Here is a 25015-nt window from a genome sequence, read left to right as displayed (position 1 = left end):
CCCCCAAACTGGAAAAAATTATAATCATTAATCATTAATGTATTTTCTGGTGTGTCCCCATAGAAGGGTGAACTACAAATACATTTACCTTTGTATAGCAGAAAGTTTTTCTGCATTCATGTGGTTTTTGAAAGATTTGTTGTTTTTTTAACGTTCAGGTGTGTCATTTTTCCGATCATTCCAACATAAACGCAACATTTCTTTATGTGTTTTCACCTGAGGAACATCAAACCATTGGTGCAAGAAAAGCCACAGCATTGAAATAAAAACATGTAAATATATGTATTTATTTTTAATCAGAATTAAAGCATGTTTTTGCTCCAGATCCCATGGTATTAATTTCTCTTGTTAGGTGGATTACCAGAACACGTTACTGATCTGCTCTTGATTCGGCCCTGCTGTCAAATTTTAAAACCCTTTGTGGCCCAGGAGTTGAAAAGTTTACCCACCTCTGGTTTACACACACTGCTTTGCTGCTTTAGAAGGTGGGTCATGTCACCTGACCTCATCTTTTCAAATTGCATCTACACAAACCCAAATGTGCTGTAGATTTCCAAGTTTTTTGTGCATAAACCGTAAATACAACAACATGTTTGACAAAACTGACAAAATGAAACATGATGGGAATGTTTCTTAGATTTAAAACACTGAGGGGTAAATAGGCTGAGCAGGGAGAAGTTAAATGACAATAATGCTCAATCTCAGAGCAGAAGACAGCATGAAACAGACAAAAGCTCCCTCTAGCTGATTGATTTCAGCTCCCACTTTAAAAAAATACTGTTTCCGCTGGCAGAGTCTGTTGGCTGCAATAGCCAGATGTGAGCTGCTGAACATCCTCAAAAGAGCTCAATGTTCATCTTGCAGACCTTTTTTTTCATTTTTTGTTCTCTGTTGCCATGGAAACCAGTAGCCAGAGGCCATTGTTCGTAATAGCTACCTTGGGCTCCTAAACGTGGCAGCATTTGCTGTGTGGCAGCATATGCTTTAGAGAGTTTACTCGCCGTCTCTGAGTATCTCAGCTCAATAAAGCCAGTGACATAAAGTGTTGTTATGAAAAAGCTCCTGCTCTGCAGCGTGCCCTGTCAAAAACACCACGCACACAAAGAAATGCTGAAACTCCATTGTTGGAATGCTTTTCTTTTTCTTGAGGACTAGTGTAAGATATTATATTACTACCCTTTTTAATTCCAAGCAGCAGCAGTTCAGATTTGAAGCATGAAGTTAGACAAACACTCATCTCTGAAAACTAACCTTTGTAACAAAAAAAACAAAAAAATCTAATCACCAACATTTCAGCTGGAGAAATCTGCTTTCCAGCTGCCAACAAATAACAGTAGGGGTAGTAAAAAGAACAGAGGGTGACGCTTGCCTTTTCTTGCAGTCGTATCTTCCCGTTGTTCCCAGGCTCTGTCAAGACAACAGAGAAAATGATCAGCAGCTACGCATGCAGCATTGGGGGATGGGGTCAAAACTGTTGCTTTTAGTAAACCATGAAGGCAAAGCCTAAAACATAACTTACAATCAACATTAAACAGGTCTTATTGACAACAGTAAAGCATAATCTTGTCAGTAGCTCTGTTTCCGTTACACAGATGCACATATGCGTAAGGATTCATGGGAGTTTGCCATCCATCACACAAAAGCTTTGTGGATTTGGAGAAAGGGTTTGATGATGTCCCTTGCAGTGTTCCTCTGGGAGACATACTTCTCTTAAGCATCACTTGGTCACAGACCTCATGCCTCATGACCAAAGTTTGCTTCTTTAGTGACAAGCAAATTAAATTTCAGGTGGATAATTCTTTATTTCATATCATTATTTTGGCGCTTGACTGTGTTGAGTACAAACCCCTAAAGAAGTGAGGCTAATCACAACATACTGAATCTCTGTCCCCCACCACATGCTGACCTGCTCTGAATTTAATGAAACGTAAACAGCAGGGTGAGCTGCAGAAAGTACTTTTCATCAGCAGATTGGCTGGGATGCACAGATCTCCTGGCTGCTTATAATGCCTGGAAACGGTTTGTTTACAGAGACAGAGAGCAGAAGAACCCACTGTCATTGGACCTGCTCTGGGAGTCTGAAGCGCTAAACTGGCAACTAGGCTACTGTGCTGTTAACCAAGACTTCATGAACTTATCTGAATTTCTAAGGTCCATGTGCAATTTACGTGCGACAGACTTTGACATGTCAGTCAGTGGCTTGGGCGGCCGTGGTGCAGCGGTAGGGCGGTCGACCCGTGATCGTGATATTCCAGGTTCGATTCCCACCTTTCACGCCCATGAGTCGAAGTGTCCTTGGGCAAGACACTGAACCCCACCTTGCCTCTGGTGGTAGGCGGGCGCCTGTGTTTGGCAGCAGAGCGGCCACCAGTGTGTGAATGTGTGTGTGACTGTAAAAGCACTTTGTCCTTGTAGGTAGAAAAGCGCTATACAAGTATACGCCATTTACCATTCAGTGGAGGTGTTACAAACTGCAGAGACAAGAAACCTACAGTTCATTTGTAAACAACTGTGAAAATTAGGGAAAAATAGTTGTTTACTAAAAGTCATCACGAAGTGAAACAAGGATAAACAAACACTTCCATATCACACGTCGCTCCTAGGCAGAAAATGAGGGATATCTGCAAAAGTCCAATATTGTCCTCCCTTACCAATATCAATCACAATACATTTCCATGAACTGTGCGAATGGTGGATATATAATGGCGTAATTTATTGCATTTCTAAGCTGAAACAGCTTTTAATGATAGAATAAAAATGTTTCTGTTCAGGGAAGGTTCTTCATCGGCATGAAAAGAACAGAGCAGCATTTTGCATTTACTGGGCAATAAAGTGAAAGTAGCCATAACACCATACTTTTCTCTGCTTGTCCTTCCCATTGGGGGGGCATGCCCTGACTGAGCTGTGAGCTGCAGTCACAGCATAGACAGGGTGATGCTGGAAGTCAAGCAGGGAGGTATTTTTAATCGATTCAAACCCAGACCTCTTAGTTTTAGGGCTAGCATTCCATCATTGGTTAACTTAACTGAGTAAAAGTTCAGCTACTGCCTGTGGTCATGCTCTTTTCTGTAATGCACCCCTTCTTGGATTCAGCTTTGTCATTATCTGTGATTTAAAACTGTCATGTGACCCAGTGGGCCTGGGCTGAAATGACCCCTTTGAGGAAACCTTCATTTACAAGATGCAACATGAGGTCATAAAATCCATGAATGTTTTTTCCTTGCATGTTTGTATTGCTTAAGAGAAAATTGGTTTCAGTTTATTCCTTAAAATAAAAATGAGCAATCTTACTAATAAAAGTTGTGGGAAGATGGTCCAACCAAGATGGCAGCAGAGTAAATGCTCTTTACTCTTCAACTGGTATTAGTGTTTGTGGAAATGGACACTAATTAGTTTTTTTGTTTGTTTTGCTGAATGGTCACCCCCCACTCTGATGAAAATTGTATTTCTGTTGTTTTTTAACATATTTAGTGGAGGATGAAGGGACACATTTAAATAAACTAAGTTAAAATTCAACTTCTGAGTATTTTTTTGTATTCAAATTTTTGTGAATCAGGAGCAGAAAAAGAAACTCTTGAAAAACATGCAAACTTGTGGCACAGAAAGCCATAAGCTCCCTGTTCTGACCTTTTGGGAACAGGAAGGGGGCACACAACTCAGAGGCAAATTTCTGATCACATACTGGCACTCTGCAGAAACTATGTCCTAGAAAACGACCCAGGTTTCTTGATTTAGTTCTGAAGTCTGAAGCACAAGCCATGTTATTATTTGCAACAGTTTTTTGCATTCAAATGGAAACACTGCCACACTTAACAATTTTAAAGACTTATTTACCAAAAATGAGCAGCACTGCAACATGTTTTGACTAATGTTTTGTACAAAAAAATGGGAGAATGGCTGAATTGAAAACAACATCAACTGTCACAGTACGTCAGGATGACCCAGAGGCAAGACAGATCAGGCGAGGCTCAATGAAGTACTTGCAATTTAATGACAAAAAGCACAAACAGAAGATACAACACTGTCCTCAGTGTGGTCTAATGATGGCTGAAAGTCGTCTGAACAGTGCAGAACATACCAACACTAAGGTCTCAAAGAGGGACAGCACTGCTTTAACAAACCAATCAAGTGCAGGCAGCTGTGCACCACTCCACGGAGAACCACAGGTGAGACTGAGGGCAAAAAACTGAACTAAACTGTCAGACTGTGTCATTAAGAGGCTAGAGACATACAATATTTGCTGCTTTGTAGATATTATAGAGGCAAAAGAACCAAGCTTGTGGGAGCTATGTGGGATTGTGTCCAAGCCCTTGAAACTGCAGTAAAATAAACAACATAAGTGTTATTGAGTTAACACTGGTGCTAACAGGGTACTCAGATGTGTTTACAAGATATATGGGCTTGTGACAGGGGATGAGTCTGAGTCTGACATATGAACTCTACACCTACAGTCCATTCCATTCAGCATCATTCATTGCAACCAGACAGTCTCACATAAGACAGCTTTTCAATATGATATACATTTGTCAATCAAAATAGCGGGCAGCAGTTGCCCTCTCACAGATGTGGAATTGAAATGGGTTTTACTTTTTCACACTTTATATTTGGTCCACATTTTACCAAAGGCAGCTGTAAAATCTAATATTATAATTTTTTTCTGATTTTGTTTTTTGTTTATTTCATTGGACTGGTCATGGATCTCTCTTGGTGCTTCATTTTTATTTTATTCATAGAGACATTGGCAGTATAGCATTTGCATTTGTTTGCTATGCTGATGGACAGGCTGACAGACGAGGTAAGACAGGAATCTCCCTGGACAATGATGTTTGCGGATGACATCGTAATTTGCAGTGAGAGTAGAGAGCAGGTGGAGGAACAGCTAGAGAGGTGGAGGTTTGCTCTGGAAAGAAGAGGCATGAAGGTCAGTCGTAGTAAGACAGAATACATGTGTCTGAACGAGAGGGATCAAGGTAGAAGCGTTAGGTTACAGGGGACTGAGGTGAAGAAGGTGCAGGAGTTTAAGTACTTGGGGTCAACAGTTCAGTGTGATGGGGATTGTGGAAAAGAGGTGAAGAGGCGAGTGCAGGCAGGTTGGAGCGGTTGGAGGAAAGTGTCAGGAGTGTTGTGTGACAGAAGAGTGCCAGCAAGACTCAAAGGAAAGGTGTACAAGACAGTGGTGAGACCAGCTCTGCTCTATGGGTTAGAGACGGTAGCAGTGAGACAGAGACAAGAGGCTGAGATGGAGGTAGCGGAGATGAAGATGTTGAGGTTCTCCTTAGGAGTGACCAGGTTAGACAGGATAAGGAACGAGTACATCAGAGGGACGGCTCATGTTGCCTGTGTCAGCGACAAAGTCAGAGAAGCCAGACTGAGATGGTTTGGACATGTTCAGAGGAGGGATAGTGGATATATTGGTAGAAGGATGTTGGAGATGGAGCTGCCTGGCAGGAGGGCAAGAGGACGGCCAAAGAGGAGATACATGGATGTTTTGACAGAGGACATGAAGTTGGCTAATGTTAGGGTAGAAGATGTCCATGATAGAGTGAGGTGGAAAAGGATGATTCGCTGTGGCGACCCCTGATGGGAAAAGCCGAAAGAGAAAGAAGATAGAGACATTGGCAGTGAGCATTAGAATAAATGCATGCTGTGTGTTCACAGTGTGCGCAAGACTATTCATCTCAGAAACACGCCATCTATGGGTACTGGAAAAGCACCTGTGATTTGGGGGCAGTGTTGCTTCAGAAGCAAACACCTCACTGGAAATGTGTAAAACCAGTGAACATAAAAGGACTGGACATCGAGAGGGTGAGTGAGTACAGGTACTGTGAAGCTCATATCAACAATAAATTCGGACAGACGGACACACTACACTACTGTTGTTTACAAGAAGGGCTCCTGAGGAGGCCGAGGTCATTTGGTGAGTGGGACACTACTTAGGACTTTCTACTGTATGCGTCAGTAAAGTTCTATGCTTTGGTCTGTTGGAGAGGTCGGATTACAGACAGGGTCAAGAAAAAGTTAGACAAACTGATAGTGTTTGGGCTGCCCCCTGGACTCAGTGAACCTTATGTGAGAGAAGAAAATGTTAGCTGTGAAGGATATGGCGCGACTACTCTCAAGGCTATCTCACACAGCCACAATGTACATTTTGCACATAATGCACAGATAAAAACTGGTCATATGTGAATACACATAGAAAAAGTGGGAAAAGTTGTGGCCTTTACGTTAAATTTTCACAGATGTATTACGAATGAACCAGGTTAAAACCACATGAGATGTACGAAGAAACACATAAATCAACGTAGAACACGAACGGTGCGTGATTATTGCACTGTTTATATGCAATTCATTAGTGATTTCTGCGTCAATTATGTAATTTGAACGTGAAATGTGCGCCGTAAACGCGATAAAAAAGTTATATATTGATGAAAAGTCCGTTAGACATACGTGGAACAGTCGTGGCAAGCCACGAATAACACACAATTACATAAGATTACTTTTATGTGAAAATTGCGTAGAAACTATGTAAAAGATGTGTAAAGTGCGTAATTATCAACAGACCAAAAAATAAAAATGCAAAAGTGTACATTATAACAGAGATAAGCAATAAATGTGGGAACTTAATCAAATTAATCATATATGGAATTGGCAGTGGAAATGAGTCCATGCATTTCCATTTATTATTTTTTATGACATTTCTTAAAAGATCAGAAAGTTGCTAAACTTTGAGCCACAAAGAGACAATTTCTTACTCAGTAATGGAATTCTGTTTTTTATTGCATGATTTTTGTTGCACAATACTTTTCAAAAATGACCGTATGATTCGTGCTTTGGGTCAATTAATTTCAAACCCAACATCATATTTCATCTTAAAATAGACTTTTTGAGAATGTGCCTAGTAAGGTAAATATGCAAATCTATAAATGGCCAAATGTTTTGCAAATCCCTTTATCTGATCAGCAAACATAAGGTTTTCAACAAAAGCAGCAAACAAAGCAGCTGTAATTTAAAAAGATGTATAGTAGGAAGTCACACATCAATGAATGATGAACGCAAGAAACACTACAATTTCAATAAAATGTGTGTAATGGAAACGCAGCAATTGTTGTATTTTAGTTAATGCTCATGTCCTCCCTGTCTAAATTGCTTTTTCTCTGTGAATAACAGGGCCCTCTTCATCTTTTTATTCCATTCAACCCTTATTTATCTATCTATGTATTTGCATAATGCCTCTTTGTTTTCTTTGGAATAAGTGGATGGGTGGGTTTGCACTACCTTTGTTTTTGTTTTCCAGTATAGGTTTTAAGTGCAATACTACAAAATTTACTTATAATTGGATTGTAAAATCAAAAATATTTGATCAAATATATTTGTGCTGACTGGATCAAATGATACATGAAATTGGGTGATGCCCATCCAACAACGTGACCCAGATTCACGACACATTTTAAAAGTCCAGAAACAAAAAAAACTACCAATGAGGAAAACTTTTTTTTTCTAATGTAAAAGTTTTTATAAAATAAAAGTATTGAATCATGAAAGCTTGAATTTTGAGATGGCACAAGCCCTCCCAGGGCATCGGCGAGCCAGAGTGTGGCGCTCTAAAACGAGTGTGTCATTTGGGAAGTTTGACAAGAGCGGAGTTAGCCAGGTCAAATCACTCACAGCTGAAAACAAACAACACGCCGAAACAAATTGGTGCTGCAAAGTTCAACAGCAGAGGTCAACAGGAAGCCCGCCCACTAATCCTGTACTTACACAAGGGAGAACAGAGAAGAGCTGAAGCTCAGCTTCTCAGCGGGTACTGAGAACTGGCCCCCTCTGGCATATTTGCAGATGAAATATTTATTTATCCAAGAAAAAAACGTAATGATTAAAAATCCCTTTGACAGGACCGTCCATTCCTGAAATAGGCTCCATGGAAGACAAGTACGTACCTGAACACACACGTTCAACCACAAGCTGGGAACTGAATATTAGATAAAAACAAAACATCACCTCCTGCAACTTAAGACTGCCATCTTGGACAGATCTGTACGGCAGAAGTCTAAACTAAAGCTCTAAAGGAATGAGCCCCTCAGCGGCTCAAAATCTTTGGTAACCGACAAAAGACACCTGCAGATTTCCCCCATGAGACCAATCTTTGATGACAAAGGATCAGTTAAAAAATGCAGTTTTTTACTCACGAATACACCTGCCCAGGTCAAAGAGGTAACAGGAAGCTGCAGCCTCTGCAGAGCAAACTTTACACTCACCTGGATGCCCCGCAGCTTCCGGCAGCCTCGGTCCAGCCGGCTTAGCAGCTTCAGCTGGGCTCCATCACATGAGATGCTCTTCGTCAGCACTGGTTTCTCACCAGCCCATTCAGGTGTGGCTCCGCCTACACCACGAATGGGAAGGGCCCTCATTTTACACCCTGGTCGTTTGGCTCCAACTCCTGCCTCTGATGGAAATGGATCGGCGGAGCTGAAAGCACGCTGCAGCGAACCTGCAAGACGGAAACCGCTGTTACAAACACACACTAAAAAAGTTCACAGGTAGTCATAAAGTCAGTGAATGCACCACAAGAGGCATGTGTGTATGTGTGTCTGTTCATTTCTATGTGTTTGCCTGTGTCATGTGTTTGTGATAATGTGTTTGTGCATGTGGGTGATTATGTGTGTGGGGTGTGTGTATATGAGTGTGTCCATGTGTCAGGTGTGTATGTGCACCAATGTGGGTGGATGTGTCCGGTGTCAGGCTGCACAAAGCTGATAACCTGAGCTGCAGTATTAAAGCTACATGAGAAAGATGAGACTCGAAGCAAAAGAATCCAGTTCTGCACAAAGACCTCCACAACTACCTGAATTTAGATTTATCTGAAGGGGACAGGGAACTTCACAGAGTCAAAAACTGCAGATATTCTGGAAGATGTCTAACGTGGACCCCTAAAATTTACATTTTATATTCTCACTGTTATTTTCTGCCCTTTCAATTTGGTGTTGAAGCAGAAATTATTTCTGTTTACACTTATACACAAGCAGTTAATTTCTCTCAGTATGAATTCTGAGCTGATTTATTTAATTTCCAGACCTACTGAGAGAAAACGTGGAGGAAAACAGCTTCCTCAATTTCCTCTGGTAACGCTTTCATTTACAGTACAGTACTTACAGTGTACTTAAGTGGTATTTACATGGTACCTTTTAGGGAATTTACTGGGTACTTACAGGGTGTTTACATGGTACTTTTTATGGGACTTACTGGGTACTTGCATGGTATTTTTTTTGTGTCTACTCGGTACATACATGGTACTAGCTGTGTATTTATGTGGTACTATTTGGTTCATACTTATGTTGAAATCACGACGTTAGCTTCTTTATAAAGTTTGATCAGTTTAAATACATATATATATATATATATATATATATATATATATATATATATATATATTATTCATACAATATTTAAAAAAAAGTCAATTAACATGCAGGTTTTAATAAAAAGCTTACTGGCCGTTCATGCCGGCATCATTGATCAAAGGTTGTGAAAACAGTAATCATTAAGGTAAAGGATGTAAGTCACTCACTGTACATGTATGTTTTTGACAGACTTCTTTGGAAACATTATAGATACATCCAGGGCTCTATATTTAACCCTTGTGCCATCTTATAGGGTCCAGATGACCCGATCCTCACATTGCCGTGTTCTTCCTACCATGACAAAGGTGGATAAAGGTGGAAATATTTCATGTTATCCATGGAAACCAGTGAAGATCACAAATCATTGAAGAAAAAAGGTTCAGAGCACTGTCTAGTGGGTCTAGATGACCCAACTCCCAACCTTAAAGTTTCTAGGATAGCACAAGGGTTAATTTACCACAAAAGACACGTTTGCACAACATGTAAATACCTAGTAAGTATATTATAAATACCCAGTATGTACCACATAAGTATGAATCAAATAGTACCACATAAATACACAACAAGTACCATGTAAGTACAGAGTAGACACAAAAAAATACCATGCAAGTACCCACTAAGTTCCATAAAAAGTACCATGTAAAGACCCCAAAAGTACTCAGTAGTTACACAATAAGTACCATGTAAATACCACTTAAGTACACTGTAAGTACTGTACTGTAAAAGAAAGCGTTACCCTTCCTCTTTCTTTTACCTCTGCAATATTTTTAAAATCAGGAATATCCTGTCTAAAAATAATGAAGATATTTTTGTCCATGCAGTTATTTATTAAAATAGACTGATGTAATTTACTATCAGGATGTTTACAAACTTTCAGCTGGTCCAAAATGACTGAAGATATTTTTAAATGAAAAAGATCAGATGATATTCAGTCAATCAGTTCAGACAGAGGCAATTATCACTTACAGTAGTTCTCAATAATAATTAAAAAAAAAGGATCACATTCCAACTTTCAGGTCTGCCTGTTCATCAGAGGATAGATTTTGAAGTTTTATCTCTGGTCTAAAAAGACCCACTCCGATCATCTTTTGATCAATTTAAAAGTGGTCTTTTAATTATGATTTAGGCAAAATCTTTTTTTTTAAATGGTCGTTTTCTAGGATATAGTTTCTGCAGAGAGGCAGAAATTCACCTCTGGGGTGGGGCTGAGAGCTCTTTGTTTACACTCTCTCCTGCTAGCTTACAGCCCCTCACACCCCCAACCTAACATTAGCGGTGGAAGAAAAATGGTGAGCGATGTTGAAGCTGTCCAGCTGTATAGTTTTGAGCTCAGACGAGGAAAATGAAAATAAATGAAGAGGAACAGGGAGAGGAAGAGAGGAAGAGGAAGAGGAACACGTCCAGCATAATTTCTTTAATTTTTTTAAAGGTGCAATTATAAGCTTAATTTTCTTCTAAATGTCCTCATCATCAGAACAATACTACAAGAACATGTTAAAAACACCAAAAACACAGTTTTCATCACAGAAGGTCATTAAGCCGCAACACTCTCATGAACCGCATGACTCAAAAACCCTTTAGATCACCTGGGTGTAGTCTTTCATGTGTTCCAAGATTCAAAATTTATCAAAACAGTTTTTCAAGTTTCTTGTTTCTAAAAGGCCTCTGACCAACAGAAGCAATCAAATCAAGCCTTCATTGTTACATTCAACATTCGACACAAATAAGTGTGTCTTGCCCTAATAGATTCTTCAGAAGCTCTTGCACATGAGCTGGTTAATGATGTAACCAAAGCACACAGGACAACGCTGTGGTCGCCAGCTGCTTCAGCGATGCATCAGTGAAGCTCAGTGTGAATATTTGATGAGAAGGAAAACCACCTGAGTGACAGATGCACAGAAACAGAAAACTTCCTGACCTATTACGCCAGTATTGCTGCTTCACTCCAAGTGGAAACACTGCCAACTAAAAATATTTTGCAGTAGACAGATGAGCACAAACATTTCTCCAGACTTCTGCTTTTTTTGCTAACATGTTGGCATCTGAACACCTGAGTTCAGGAAATGATCATCACAAAGATATTATGCTAATTAAATGGATGTCAAACACTAAATAAACACAAGAAAATAACACATTAACTGTAAGAGATCTATGCATGACAGCACACTGAAATAAGGAAAACATGGAGGTGAGAGAGGAGGACGCAGCCAAGAACATTCATATCCACATCCTCAGTGAGGTCAGCAGGAACAAAACATGTAGTTTGGACCTTGAAGCTGAGGAGGATGCTGATCAAAATGGGAAAGTTGTGGAAAAAAAGGTAATGAGAAAGTCCTTTATTGTGAAAAAAAGAAGGATTTAAATAAGGTTTAATCCAAAGAGTCAGGATTACAGCAAGAGAGGGGGGTGATTGAAGTCTCACCTGGTTCTGGGTGGGTTAAAAAAGGATAGAATAAAAAGTAGTCTGTGTGTTAACCAGCCATCGCACTGCGTTTGAATCTAGTTGATATCTAAAAATGAGTCACATTTTTTCGCAGCTTTTACTGAGAAATTAATTTATCTGTAAAATAAAATCGGAAGGATATAAGGAATATAATTGTCTATCACCCCCACCCCCACTTCCAAGAAATGTTCCATTCCTGCTGGCAACCTTGTTGTCATTTTCTTTGTCTGTTTGGATTCCTCTCCAGGTAACCACGACAACCAAGGTCTTGAATCAAATGTCTTGGGGAAAGAAACCCAAACATGAGCAGTAAATATGAACTGGAGATAGCCTGCAGAGCCAGTGATGATGGTATAAATGCCTTTTTGGCGTCAGCTGCTCAGTTGTCTCCCTCTCTGGGGTCTATAAGTTTGCAACAGGAACACGTTGGAGGTTCCTCATCCAAAAATATTTATTTTCTGATCATTTTCTGATCAGCTTTATTATCTGGCAACATCATAAAGCTGGAGTACAGCTCCTTCAGGGGGTTGAACGACAAGAGTTTCTCATCCTTATCTTTGCAACTTCAAGTGGACTGCAGCCAGGGGTGGAGCTATGGAGGGTCAAATGGGGGCAGAAAAAAGGTTTGCCAACCCTCTCTTATTTTAAAGAAGCATTAAATAAATAAAACTGTTGAAATATATATTTTTTTCATTTCCAAAGTCTTCTCCCTTTGATACACCCACTTATTTTCATTGAAATAATGAAAAGGATGGAACCTGGGCATCAGGTTGTAACAGATTCAGATCAGACTCCAGTGAGAGACAACAGCACCATCATGTGGCCTCATCCACACATGGAAATTTCTCTTCTTAACTCCTGAATTGAAGGAGGAAGATCAAGGACAAAGATTGTAAGCACTGTCATGCACTCAAATAAATAACTCATTGGATGAACTCAATTTAATTGTGGACAGGATTTCCATCCAATGAATATGAGTAGCCCCACCTCAGAAAACTCTTCCATGTAATGAAATATAATTGAGTTAATCGAACTCAAATTTATCAAGAAAGGCAAGGCACAAAATGTCATCTGACGCCAGTAATTGCCCAGTCTTGAACCTAGCACCTCTGCATGCAAATCCCAGAAACGAGTCTACTGAGCTGACACCTTTATGGTAACTTTCATACGCCAGTTTAATCAAGTAGAATCATTTTCTCTATGAATGAGGTTCGTCGTGTATCGTCTTATTGGGAGTAACTGAGTTAAAACAATTCTGCCACAGTACGTTTTTTACGTCGAAAAACACGAACGGAAGTTTTCTCTCTTCAAAAAGTCGAAGGATTTGAAGGATCAACAGTCATAGCAGGCATTAGACGAAAGAGCTGAACATTTTAATAGTTGAATGGGTAAAATAGGTGAAAAATTGTAGCCGTAAAACAGCAGAAGATACTATAAAAAGAATAAATAAAGAGAAACAGAAAAACTGCATTCAACATGCGCACGGCATGCCCCTTACTTGAACTAATTTATTTTGGATTACTGGAGTTCATAGGTGAAAATATTAATACGTTTTGTATTAGGTCAATTAAATGTAGATACATGATTTTAAAATAAAAATATTTAAATAAAACAAACAGAATTTAATTGTGTGACATGAAAGAGGGGCTTGAATCCTTTTTTTGTGTGTATCTAAGAAACAATATTCCAAATAAGAAAAGACAGAATGAACCTGTTGAACCAGAGACAAGAAAAAGTAGATCACCAAGATTCACGTAAGAAAGAGGCAGGGATTTAATAGAGCTGAGCGACAGAGTTAAATATGGTCTGCCAAGTGAAGAGAGGCAGTAATCGTTTCAACAGGAAGCTCTTATCATTCTCCAGACGGGAGGTGCTGAAGATCTGAGAGACTCACACAGGAAGTGAAGCTCCGCTAAAGAAACAAACAAATCTGCTGAGAGGACTATAACCTCTTCACCACTTCACACCACTGCTGCAATGTTTTGACTTCACTCCAGCCTTCTCTCTTCTTCACAACTAGCACAATAGTGTGCTCCTCCCCAAGCTAGTTTTCATTTTAGGCACATTTTTTTAAAATGTACCAATGTTCAGAAAAAATGTCGTTTTATTAGTTTTATTAATTTAATTGGATGTTCAAATTATATGGGAACTTGACTGAGGGAAAAAATGGTTTACTTCCGGATCCAACCAAATGAAGTCAATTCAGTCGCCATTCTTTCGCAAAATGGACGTGGCCATGTTGGAGCCAGACATCCTTAATAAGTAGTGATTGGTCCAAATCTGTCTGAGTTCATGTTTCTATGGCAACCACTCTCGCCAATCAGGAGCTAGTGTTCAGAAGGCCACACCCATAGCACTTGGAAGCGAGTGACACAAAATCTGTCAGTAAACCATTTTGAGTCATATGATTTGTCTGCTAAATAACTTGCACTACAGAAAAAATATCATTAAAAAATAGGATAATCAGGAGCATATAAAAAAAGTATCAGATCAAGAATGTCTCAGATCTAGCTGTTTATTTCTCTATAGAAAGTGTATTGTATGGGATTTTGGCTTCTTGGAACCAGCGGGTTCTTTCTATTAGAACCAGCAAGAGGTGAGGGGTCAGTCAGTCCAGGCCCCATATACAGTCAATGGTTCAGTTTGAGACATGTGAACAAGACAGTAATAAAGATGGTGGACCGTCTCTGTAAAGCCAATTTAGGTGACTTACCGGTAATTGGATCATTTTGTAAGCAACTCATAAAAGGGGGTCTGAACTGCTCCTAAATGGGACCAAATCCACTCTATCTAGAGTTGAACATTTGTGTCAGCTTTGGTTATACCCAAATGTCCCCCTCCCCTCAGGTCATCCATGAAAACAGTCCATCTTTTGGAATCCTCTATTAATAACCGAAATCAGTCAGCAGAATTCCTCCCATTCTGCTTCTCTCCTCAGTCCACAGTCCTGTCCCTTCCCACATCGATTACTGCTCTCTTTTTTCTGTAGCCTCCTCCCTAAGACCCAGTCGGTCCCGAACTCTGCTGCCTGGATCATCACAAGGCATGTTTCTTCTCACCACACCTTGCCCCTCCCTGAAAGTAGTCCATTGGCTCCCTGTTCATTTCACAATTCAATTTCAAATACCTCTGCACGCTTTCAATGCTACCACCTCCTCTTCACTCCATATTTTTTCTGACCTTCTTGATGTCACATATTTTACCTGTTCCCTCAGATGCTTGTCTTCATTGCATCCTCCGTCTTCCTCACCACCATGAGGAGCAGACCTTTCTTCCACTCTGCTCCTCAACTCTTGAACCCATCAAACATCCTAAGGATTGACCCACTTTACTGTCTTTGTGTCAAACCTCAAAACCCTGTCATTATCTTTTTTCTAGAGGTCTTCTGTTTTTTTAAAGCTAAATAGTTGATTTCATTTTGTCTTTATATTTTGTGTAAAGTGTTCTGGGGTATTTTTCAAAATATCTGATACTATCTCTGACACAGTCATTTGATGTTACAATTATTGAAATAATTGTAAGAAACTTGAATCATGTTTTTTTGTTTTGTTTAGGATGATGAAAAACAACTGTTTGACCTGCAGAGTTCCAGTGAAGTCCTCCAGGGCTCGCAGCAAGCCGGCGCCGTTTCTTGATGATTACGCTGCTCCGGGAGGTGGAATCTGGGGCTGAAGGTTTTGAGCTTTGCTCTGAAACAGCAGAGGGTGTGGAAGACATGTTGGGCAGAAAGGGTGTGGAGAGAAACATGTCTTCCTTCCCAACAGAAGAGGAGAGGAAAGTGTATTCTCTGGAAAAAAAAAAAAAAAACATAAACATGTCATCTTTGTTAACTCAGCAACAAACAGAAGCTCAAAAAAGTGGTGGTTTCATAAAGCTGGTCGTTGCAGATGGATGCCCTTATCAAATCTAGTTTTGCTGACGGTTTTCTTCCTTTTAGGAGAGTATTTATCTTTACTATCACTTTTTGCTCATTCATTAAAGAGTTAAACGAAAAAGTCTTAAGGGTCATATGTTGTTGACTTTACATAAAAACACAGAAAAGAAAATCTGGATTTATTGAAATGATCTGGATTGAACCGGATGACAATCATGATACATTTTTTCTTCATTTGTTGCTTCCTGCTTAATGTTTAGATCATTGAACCAGCATCCATCTTGAATTGTCACATTATAAAAAAATGAATTAAAATCATCAGCTTTACCTAAAGAGCTTATCGGTGTCTCCTGGCTCACTGCAAGTGGAGAGGCGCAAGCTGGATGCTGGAGAGGGAGATGACATTGCTGGCAAGTAAGAGGAGTGGATAGACACATGGGAGGAGGACAAGGATTGGGAAGAAGTCAGGCTGGAGTCCAGAGATCTGGGCAGGAGCAAATCGGATGGCATACACAGCCATGTCTCCAGGTCCGAGAATTTGGAAAAGCTCAACATCTCCAGAACACTGAGGGCAAACAAAAAACAGCCCATGTTCTCTGTGCATCCGACTCATCTTTTCAGAATATAATACAGTGACACCCCTTGTTGTAGTCGGGAACCAGTATCAGAATCCCATTACCTATCATCCCCCGATTTTGGGATATTATCTTTCTCCTCTGTAGCTGGGAAAATGCAGGAAGCCCTGGAGTCTTTGGCAGACAGGAGAACACAGGAGTTGTCACTGTTTTCTGACATCTTCAGCCATATCTGTGGAAACAGAAGTAAGATTTATGTTTACTCTATGACCTGTTAAAAATGTTAAAAACTACAAAATGAATATCAAGAAACAGCAAACTAAGTGTTAGGGATCTGTTTTCATTTTGGGACGACAGTAATGGTCCAACATCTTTTACTACTTTTTGTTTGAAAGCCATCCAGATCATGCTGTTCCATCTAAAACCGAAATCAAACTGATATATGCACTTTCTCACTAGCATAGAAATGAAGGTTTTGTCTTTCATTTGCCTGGTGAAAGGGGCAATGTTTAGACTAAGGCTATTGTAGATTAATTAGTTTATGAATGGGCTGCACCATGGTGTAGCGGTTGGCCCTGTTTTGACTTCTAGCTGGGTCCTTTCTGCGTGGAATCTGCATTTTCTCCTCGTGCATGCATAGGTTTTCTCCAGGCACTCCATAGGTTCATAGGTTTATTTTGACTCTGACTGTGGGAATGTGAGTGGTTGTTTATCTCTGTGCAGCCCTGAAATGGACAGCAAACCATCCAGGCTGCACCCTGCTGTCGCCTGAAAGTACCTGCGATGAACTCCAGCAATCCCCCAGAAGAACAAGTGGGTTCAGAAAATGGATGTGTGAATAGTTTTTGGTTACTGAGATAAGTAAAACTACTTACATTGTTGGCTAAATCAGTTTTTTGTTTTTTTTAACCAGTGTGCCGCAGCACACTAGTGTGCCGTGTGAAATCACCCTCATTAACTGATCTAACAACATTTCCCTCCGGAGACTCAGAAAAGGCTGGAGTTCCACCACCTCACCTCATCACCTTCTACCAGGGCACCATTGAAAACATCCTGAGCTTCACGTCCTGGTTTGGCAGCTGCAAAGTTCAGGACAAACAACGGCTCAGCAGGATTGTCAGGACTGCAAGCAGGATTGTTGGTGCCCCTCTCCTGATCCTGGAGGAGCTATATGACCAGAGCAACCTCCATCATCAGGGACCCCCAGCCCCCCTCTCATGGACTGTTCTCCCTCATGCCATCTGGGAGGAGGTTCAGGAGCATCAGCTGTAGATCCAGCAGGATGCTAAAAAGGCTGTGAGCCTGAACAGTCTGTCCTCCTCATGCATTCATGCTATCACAAACTCCACTCTGCAACAAGACCCAAGGATTACCCCCCAACCCCCCACATAACCCGAAGACACAATACATGGACACAGACTCTAGCAACCCCCACCCCCCCCCCCCCCATAAACAAGAACTGCTGTTATGCACATAGTCACCTTCTCACTGAATGCTGGTCTCTATTCTACTCTACTCTTTTTTATTCTATATTTAATTTTTTATCTTTATTTATTTCACTTAATTTGTATTCATCTTATTTTTATTCTAGAATTGTTCTCTTACTGCTATTTTATTATTGTTGTTTTTTTGCACTGTCATGCTAGTGAGAATCAACATCTTATCTCACCCGTGTATTTCTTCGCAAATACTGTGTGCGGAATGACAATAAACCTATCTTGAATCTTGAATCTTGAATTTTCCATCTCCAGGATTTCAGCTCTGTGTTCATCCAAACAGGCCCTGATAAAACACTAAGAAATTACCTATATGAAAGATCATAAAATACTTTTTTCTTTGTGTTTATTTGATTCTATTAAGGACATTTTGATTAGAATGACGGTAACGCGATTTAGCCGCAGCTTCAGCTCTGATTTAGGAAAAGTCCCGACCCTTTAACTGTCTCCACCAATCATTCTTGGAGGCTTAATCACATGTCATCAGTCTGACCAATCAGAAGTGGTTACAGTCTTCACTTCCTTGTTCTGATTCTGCTCATAAAGTCTCTCAGTTCCAACAAAAATACCAGCTAAAGCTCGTCTTTAGCGGTGTAGCTTTCCACAGAATCCGGTGTCAGACCGTGGAACAAGTGAACAAAACAATGAAGCTCAGAGAAGAGAGTCTGTCTGACATCACTACATCTCCCAGGATTCATTGGGTTAAAGTGACAGTGTCTCAGCACGCAATGAGTCTTCCTTTGACGTTTTGAAACCACAACGAACACACAAACAGTTTTTAAAACTTCTAACTTAACTTTGATTCCATCTTTTAGAAAAACAGCTGCAGCTTCCAGCTTTTTCTGCCACAATTATCACTAAAATACACATGAGATCATGAAGGGACTGTAGATCAATACAGACTGAGTTTCTCGTTTTTTAAATTTTGGATGCTGGTGTGCCACGGGATTTTTGTCAATGTTAAAGTGTGCCGTGGCTCAAAAAAGGTTGAGAAACACTGGGCTAAGTAATGGCGAATTTCTCCCCTGTAAGCACCGAAGTACTTTTTCTTTGGCTTTAAGTTCAGTTTATCTCATTGTGTTCAGTTATGCACTTTTTAGTTTTGTTTCTGCTCTCAACTGTAACAACAACAAGGTTTCTAATTAATATTTACCATTTCTGCTCATCACCATAAGTGTAAAAAAAGCCACATTTACTGAATTTTTTTAAACTTGGCTGCTAAAAATCCTGTTTCTCTAGTTTTAACATTGGTCATGTTTACAGTAGCTGCGTTTCCAAAACTTTATCGAATATCCAAAAATGTTGAAAAAAACACAATTATGCAATTACACCGTTTCTATTAAACCCTAATTATGCGAATGAACACAAACCAACTCACGCGATAAGTCATTCAAAAACATGGCGATGGATGACACCAAAACTTTGATTGACAGCAGATAGATTCAGATTTCTGCCACGGCGCTAGCGCTCATCATCATCTATCTTCTTCAGCCTGTGGAGGGGCGACACCTTACACGGGGGAGCAGCTCCGGATGAAGCCACTTTGGGAAAACTCTTTACAGTCACAGTCCCATTCAACCTATGATCCTCCAATCAGTGGTCAACTGCTCTACCGGTGAACCACGGCATCTGTGCCTTTTGTGTTGACTCATAAGGTGGCAATCACAGGCATATAGGTCAAATGAGTGTCGTGCTATTGGGTGGACTGCTCTAAATAAGCTAATTCTAACGACTACTATTCAGTACTGCTGGCTTTTCAATCAGAAAAAAACCCTTAGTTTAAATTTTTGACATTTTTAAAAGATCATCAAGAGAGGTTTAGCAATGTCCTTAATATTCTGATCACATTGTTCTGCTGAAGTGTTAAAATTACTTTAAAAAAAGCCTGGGGCAACAATAGTGCACATTGGCAGCAATCGTTTTTTATTTATTGACTTTGAATAAATATGGCTGCCTTCTTTTGTTTAGCTTACATTTGACCGTCAAACGACTAACTTTAAAAACCCACTTTATTAAAAAAATGAATTTTTAGTGTTTATAACATGATCTTGTGACATTTTTCTGAAAATGAAGGACATATAAAAAGAAAATTAAGCATAAAATTAGGAGCAAATGAAAAAAAAGCAGCTTGTAGTTGCGAGACAGAAGCTCCTGTGGCAAGCCAGAAGCTTCCTGCTCTACTCCATTCTGATGCATCCACTAGACCCAATAGATTCACGTACGCTTTGCTCGTCTGAGCTGGCGTCTGGTTTAAAACTGTACAGCTGGATGGCTACAATATTGCTCGCCATTTTTGTTGCACCAGTCGAGGGTGTGGAAAGTGCGTAAACAGAGTGATGATGGGAAATGCTGCAGGCTTACTCCACACAAACAGTCCTGCTCACAATTTAGATGCAAATGATATACTGCCACTTTGCAGAAACTATTTGAAACTATTATATAAAAACTAAACTAATTATGACAGCATAATCATATTTAAAAGACCACTAGAAACGCTTTGAAAATAGATCAAAAGATCGGAGTGGGACCTTGATGCAATGTCAAAGGTAGACAATGATCTCTGAAGATACGATAGCACAATCCCCAGCCAAAGCAAAAAGCAGCCTTTTGCCATTCAGGGCAGATGAATGCCACAAAAACTGGAGTGGATTATTGCAATGGTAAAAAAATGCCCTTCATGTGGAAATTAAAACAATGCATTTAGACAAAAGACCATGTTCCGACAGTTTGCAATGAGAGTTAGCCACATGTGTGGCACTTGGTTTACAGCTATATTCTGATCTGAAATCATTCAACTCTAGTGATTTTTCATTGACCAGAAAAGATCACCCATATCAGATATTTTTCTTTAGTCTGTGGAGAAGTGGAACGACTGTTGCCATGGTACCCATTTGTCAGGGTCAAAAGTTACTGGACCTTCAAGGAACCAGCATGCAAAAAAACTGACCACAATTGAGCAGAAACTCACAATATAACCATAGACATGAAGTCTGGTGTTACATAAAAGCAGCTGACACAAGGTAAAGAAAGTCAGTTTGTGCTATTTCAAATTAGTTAAGCTTAACTTTACCTTCAGTGTGCTCCTTGTACAGAATCAGCATTGTTTCTTATCCTCATCTTTCCCTCTCTTTCCTTCCCGCTCCCCCAGCACAGAAACATCTGCTCAGCCTCGGCTCCTGCCTGTAAACGTGTCTTTGTCCGACCCAGAGTAAAACATCCCAAAATACAGTGGGCTTGGCCCGGCAGGCTCACATTACAATGTGGTTGGGTGCTGGAACAAATGCCCACGGCGGCACACATGTGTAGGCCTCAGCCTGCCTGACTCACTGAGGGGACAATTACCGTGCGACGGAGGGAGGGGGGAACCCGGGCTCTCTGTGCATCCGCTTGTTATTTCAATGCTCATGTTTACAGATCAGCTGAAGGAGGGAGGAGGAGATGAAGGAGAGGAGGAAGGAGCTGATTTAAGAATGCTGGAGGGGAGTGGCATGCAAAGAGAGGATAAGAGAAAGGGGAGGAAATTCAATGAAGACAGGATGAATAGAGGAGTGAGGAAGTAGAGACAGAGGGATTCAAAACATGAAGAGAACAAAAATAAAAAGTAAAAAAAAGCTATGAAAAGGCATCAAAAAGATAAAAAAAATAGAAAAGAGCTGTAACTGGAACTGGGCAAACTATACAGGGCATACATAAATACAAAGTTTAAAAAAAAAGCAAGAGATGGAAAAGAGGGTATAAGAACCACATTTCTGAAAAGTGGATGACAAGGAGCAGGGAAAGGAGGAGGAGGAAGTCATTTATTGTCCAGATCCTTTTGATATTCAGAGATAAATGGAAACAGGAAAGGGGCTGTTTACGTCCCACAGCTATTTGGAAAAACACAAACAACCTCACTGTCTTCAAAGATTTCAGAATTCATATCAGACTTTTAGACCCTCAAGCTGACCAAAGGAGTGAGGTGTTAGCCGCAGGATCAACCCAAATATCTGTAGACAATGGGATATGGGTTGACGTTTTTCTCCGGTTGATAATTGCAATATTAAATAGATAAAAGCATATTTCTCTCCTAACTTGTTCCTGTTTAAAGCAGACCTGCAAACGCTTAAATTAACATTAACTTTAGTATCAGAGATTTCGGCATTCAGACTCCTCCTTTGTGGAACAACACCCTGTTTTAGTTTAGGTGGCTTCATGATCTCTGCCTTTTTTAGTGGGATTCAGACTGCATGACCCTGACACACTGTTTTGTTGGTATGAACACCAGAAATCCTTCCAGCAATACCTATATAACGCATGCGCTTTGACCTACCATAACTCTTTGACCATTCACGCGATCAACGGGAATCAGCTGATTCTGATGCCAAGAAAAGCAGCTTTTGGCACACGAATTATTGCACACATTAAATGCAACCCTTTAAAAATGTGCAAGTATTGCATAATCAAGTGTGTAAACAGTTGAAGAGTTAGGGTAGACAAAAAAAGAAACACATAGACTCCCCAGGGCTTGTTTTATGGTGGTGGTTGAGGGCAATCCCACCCTTCCACAAAACTTTGTTACTAGAGACTGCCATGTTAGCTTTCAGCTAATCAAATGAAGATAGAACCACACCAGGGGAAGTATTACTCAGAAGTCCTTAATAAAATCTTTACACTTTAGATTTACACCAAGACGTCATGTTCAACTACAATTAACCTTTTGTAATGGGAGCTGTCGCTGGCAACAGCAAATAACATTCTATGAATTACCGTAACTCTGTGACCGTTTATGCAATTTACGTAATTCTGACTAAACTGAATCGGCGTAAAGCTGCTATTCTCCATGTCAGAATGAGTTGGTTTATGCTAACGTAAACACTTCACTACTGTATCGTGTTTCATATCAGCGCAAGGCCTCACAATTAGCTGGAATGGGACGGTTGAAGAGTTACGGCAGTCAAAAGAAAATAAACAATGGAGCTAAACCTCCGCTGTTAAAGGGTTACATGAACATTACTTCCTCTTTCAGTACTCCAAACATATCTTCACCTCAAGAAAAAGTATGAACCAGCCTATGCTCTGATTTGTTTTTGTGTCCTTTTAATTCAAACTAAAACTTGATCTCTGAAAAGTGACATCGACATCCCCTGTACTTGCTTTTTGTTCACTGTCTTTCAAGTCCAAGTTGACAGTTGTATTGAGGGCCAGTAATTTGAGACCACGGCTTCTGCGGTTCCATGTCAGCCGAAGGCCTCTTTCAGGCGGGCTACTTCTACACATTGAGAGAAGTAATCTTCCACCAGAAGGTATGTGGTTTTCTCCCAGAAATAGAGATCTGTGCCCACTCTGGGTCTCCCTGCACTGGTGTTGTCAGCATTGGCTTTTCGTGTTCTGCTTTCTGTTGAGAACAGCTGAAGAAATGTTCCACTATTTGGCTGATCTGCATGGAAAGCCCCCACCACCAAATTGATTGATAATAATAATAATGCTCCATTTTATTTAAAGCGCATTTCATGAAACTCAAGGACACTGTACAGACAAAGGTTAAAAATAGACATTAAAAGCACAATAAATATAAATATAAAAGACAAGAATCGAAAGTGAATCAAGAAGGGAAGGCAGAAATAAACAGATGAGTTTTGAGTTTAGATCTGAAAGTAGGCAGAAAGTCTATGTTACGGAGGTCTGGAGGGAGGGAATTCCAGAGTTTGGGAGCAGAGCAGCTGAAGGCTCTGGTTCCCACGGTGACGAGTCGGGCCGGAGGAACAGAGAGCTGAACAGAGGAGGAGGACCGAAGAGAACGGGAGGCGGTTTTAATATGGATGAGGTCGGAGAGATAAGGAGGAGCCAGGTTATGGATGGCCTTAAAGGTGAACAGGAGGAGTTTGAATTGGATCCTGGAGGTTATTGGAAGCCAGTGCAGCTGGTGGAGAACCGGGGTGATGTGACTGAAGGAGGGGGTTCTGGAGATGATGCGGGCAGCTGAGTTCTGGACCAGTTGAAGCTTATTGAGGGTTTTTTGTGGGAGGCCAAAGAGGAGAGAATTACAATAATCTAAACGGGAAGTGACCAGACTGTGAACCAGGATGGAAGCAGAGGGGACAGTGAGGGAGGGGCGTAGACGATTAATGTTGCGTAGATGGAAATGTGCTGAGCGAGTAATGTTATTGATGTGGGACTGAAAAGATAGTGAGCTATCTAGGATGACACCCAGACTCTTCACCTGAGGGGAGGGGGAGACAGAAGATGAATCAATGGAAAGAGTAAGACTTGTGGCTTTGGAGAGGGTGGATTTGGAACCTACTAGAAGTAGCTCGGTTTATCGCTATTGAGTTTGAGAAGGTTGGAGGTGAACCAGTTTTTGATTTCAGATAGACAGGAGTGGAGGGAGGAGGGTGGAAGACAGGAGTCAGGTTTGCTTGATACATAGAGCTGGGTGTCATCCGCAAAACAGTGAAAATTGATGTTAAATTTACGGAAAATATTGCCAAGGGGAAGAAGATAAGAAATGAAAAGAAGAGGACCAAGGACAGAACCTTGGGGGACACCAGAAGAGACAGAGGAGGGCTGAGATTTAAATGATTTGAGATGAATGAATTGGGTTCGGTCTGAGAGGTAGGATTGAAACTAACGGAGGGGGGTGGAGGTGATGCCGAGGGAGGAGGATGGAGTGAGAAATTGTATCAAAGGCTGCACTCAGGTCAAGGAGGATGAGGATGGTGAGGAGGCCAGAATCAGCTGCAATGAGAAGATCATTGGTGATATTCAGGAGAGCAGTCTCAGTGCTGTGGGGGGACGGAAACCGGACTGAAAAGGTTCAAGAAGATTATTGTTTCAGATGATCATAGAGTTGGGAGGCGACTATTTTCTCAAGTATTTTGGAAATGAAGGAAAGGCTAGAAATTGGACGGTCATTATTGAATAAGTTGGGATCTGAAGCAGGTTTTTTCAGGATGGGTTTAACAGCTGCCATTTTAAAAACTGATGGACAGTACCAGATGATCCTTTGTGTATGTCCTTCAAGAGTTCATCTCTCTTGCTGTGAGGAACAACTATTCTTTGTCACCAGAGGAGCAGTTCACCAACTAATGTTCAGTTCTCATTCTTTTGAATGTAAGCTTGGTTCTGGAGGAAGAATATGTTTCTCTGGCCATTTAATTTAGCAATCTTTCATTATCTTGGCACAAATGTGATCAGCTTTTTGTTGCTCTTGCATCACTTTTAATTGAGGTTCTCTTTAATTGAGGGGACTC

General features: G+C 40.5%; 1 protein-coding gene across 1 annotated transcript; it reads right to left on the bottom strand.

The window, feature by feature from the left end:
- Positions 1-1292: 1292 nt before the first annotated feature.
- LOC105353815 lies at positions 1293-21249 on the bottom strand. Its single transcript, XM_023949811.1, has 7 exons — positions 20857-21249; positions 16395-16522; positions 16044-16280; positions 15420-15628; positions 8256-8488; positions 1370-1407; positions 1293-1317 (listed from the first exon to the last, which is right to left on the bottom strand). The coding sequence occupies exons 2-7, from the start codon at positions 16508-16510 to the stop codon at positions 1293-1295; spliced, it is 858 nt and encodes a 285-aa protein (XP_023805579.1). The 5' UTR covers positions 16511-16522; positions 20857-21249.
- Between the last annotated feature and the right edge of the window lie 3766 nt (positions 21250-25015).

Source organism: Oryzias latipes, chromosome 19 (genome assembly GCF_002234675.1).
Source record: "Oryzias latipes chromosome 19, ASM223467v1".
Lineage (NCBI taxonomy): Eukaryota > Metazoa > Chordata > Actinopteri > Beloniformes > Adrianichthyidae > Oryzias > Oryzias latipes.
This window is presented reverse-complemented; position numbering and strand designations above follow the sequence as displayed.

What these genes read in the sequence shown, in the direction of transcription:
- LOC105353815 (XM_023949811.1), bottom strand. Translation starts at nt 16,510, where the DNA reads ATGTCAGAAAACAGTGACAACTCCTGTGTTCTCCTGTCTGCCAAAGAC. An exon ending in CCAAAATCGGGGGATGATAG is followed by an intron (nt 16,281 to 16,394) that starts GTAATGGGATTC and finishes GTTTGCCCTCAG; the next exon opens with TGTTCTGGAGATGTTGAGCT. An exon ending in AGATACGACTGCAAGAAAAG is followed by an intron (nt 1,318 to 1,369) that starts GCAAGCGTCACC and finishes ATTTGTTGGCAG; the next exon opens with CTGGAAAGCAGATTTCTCCA.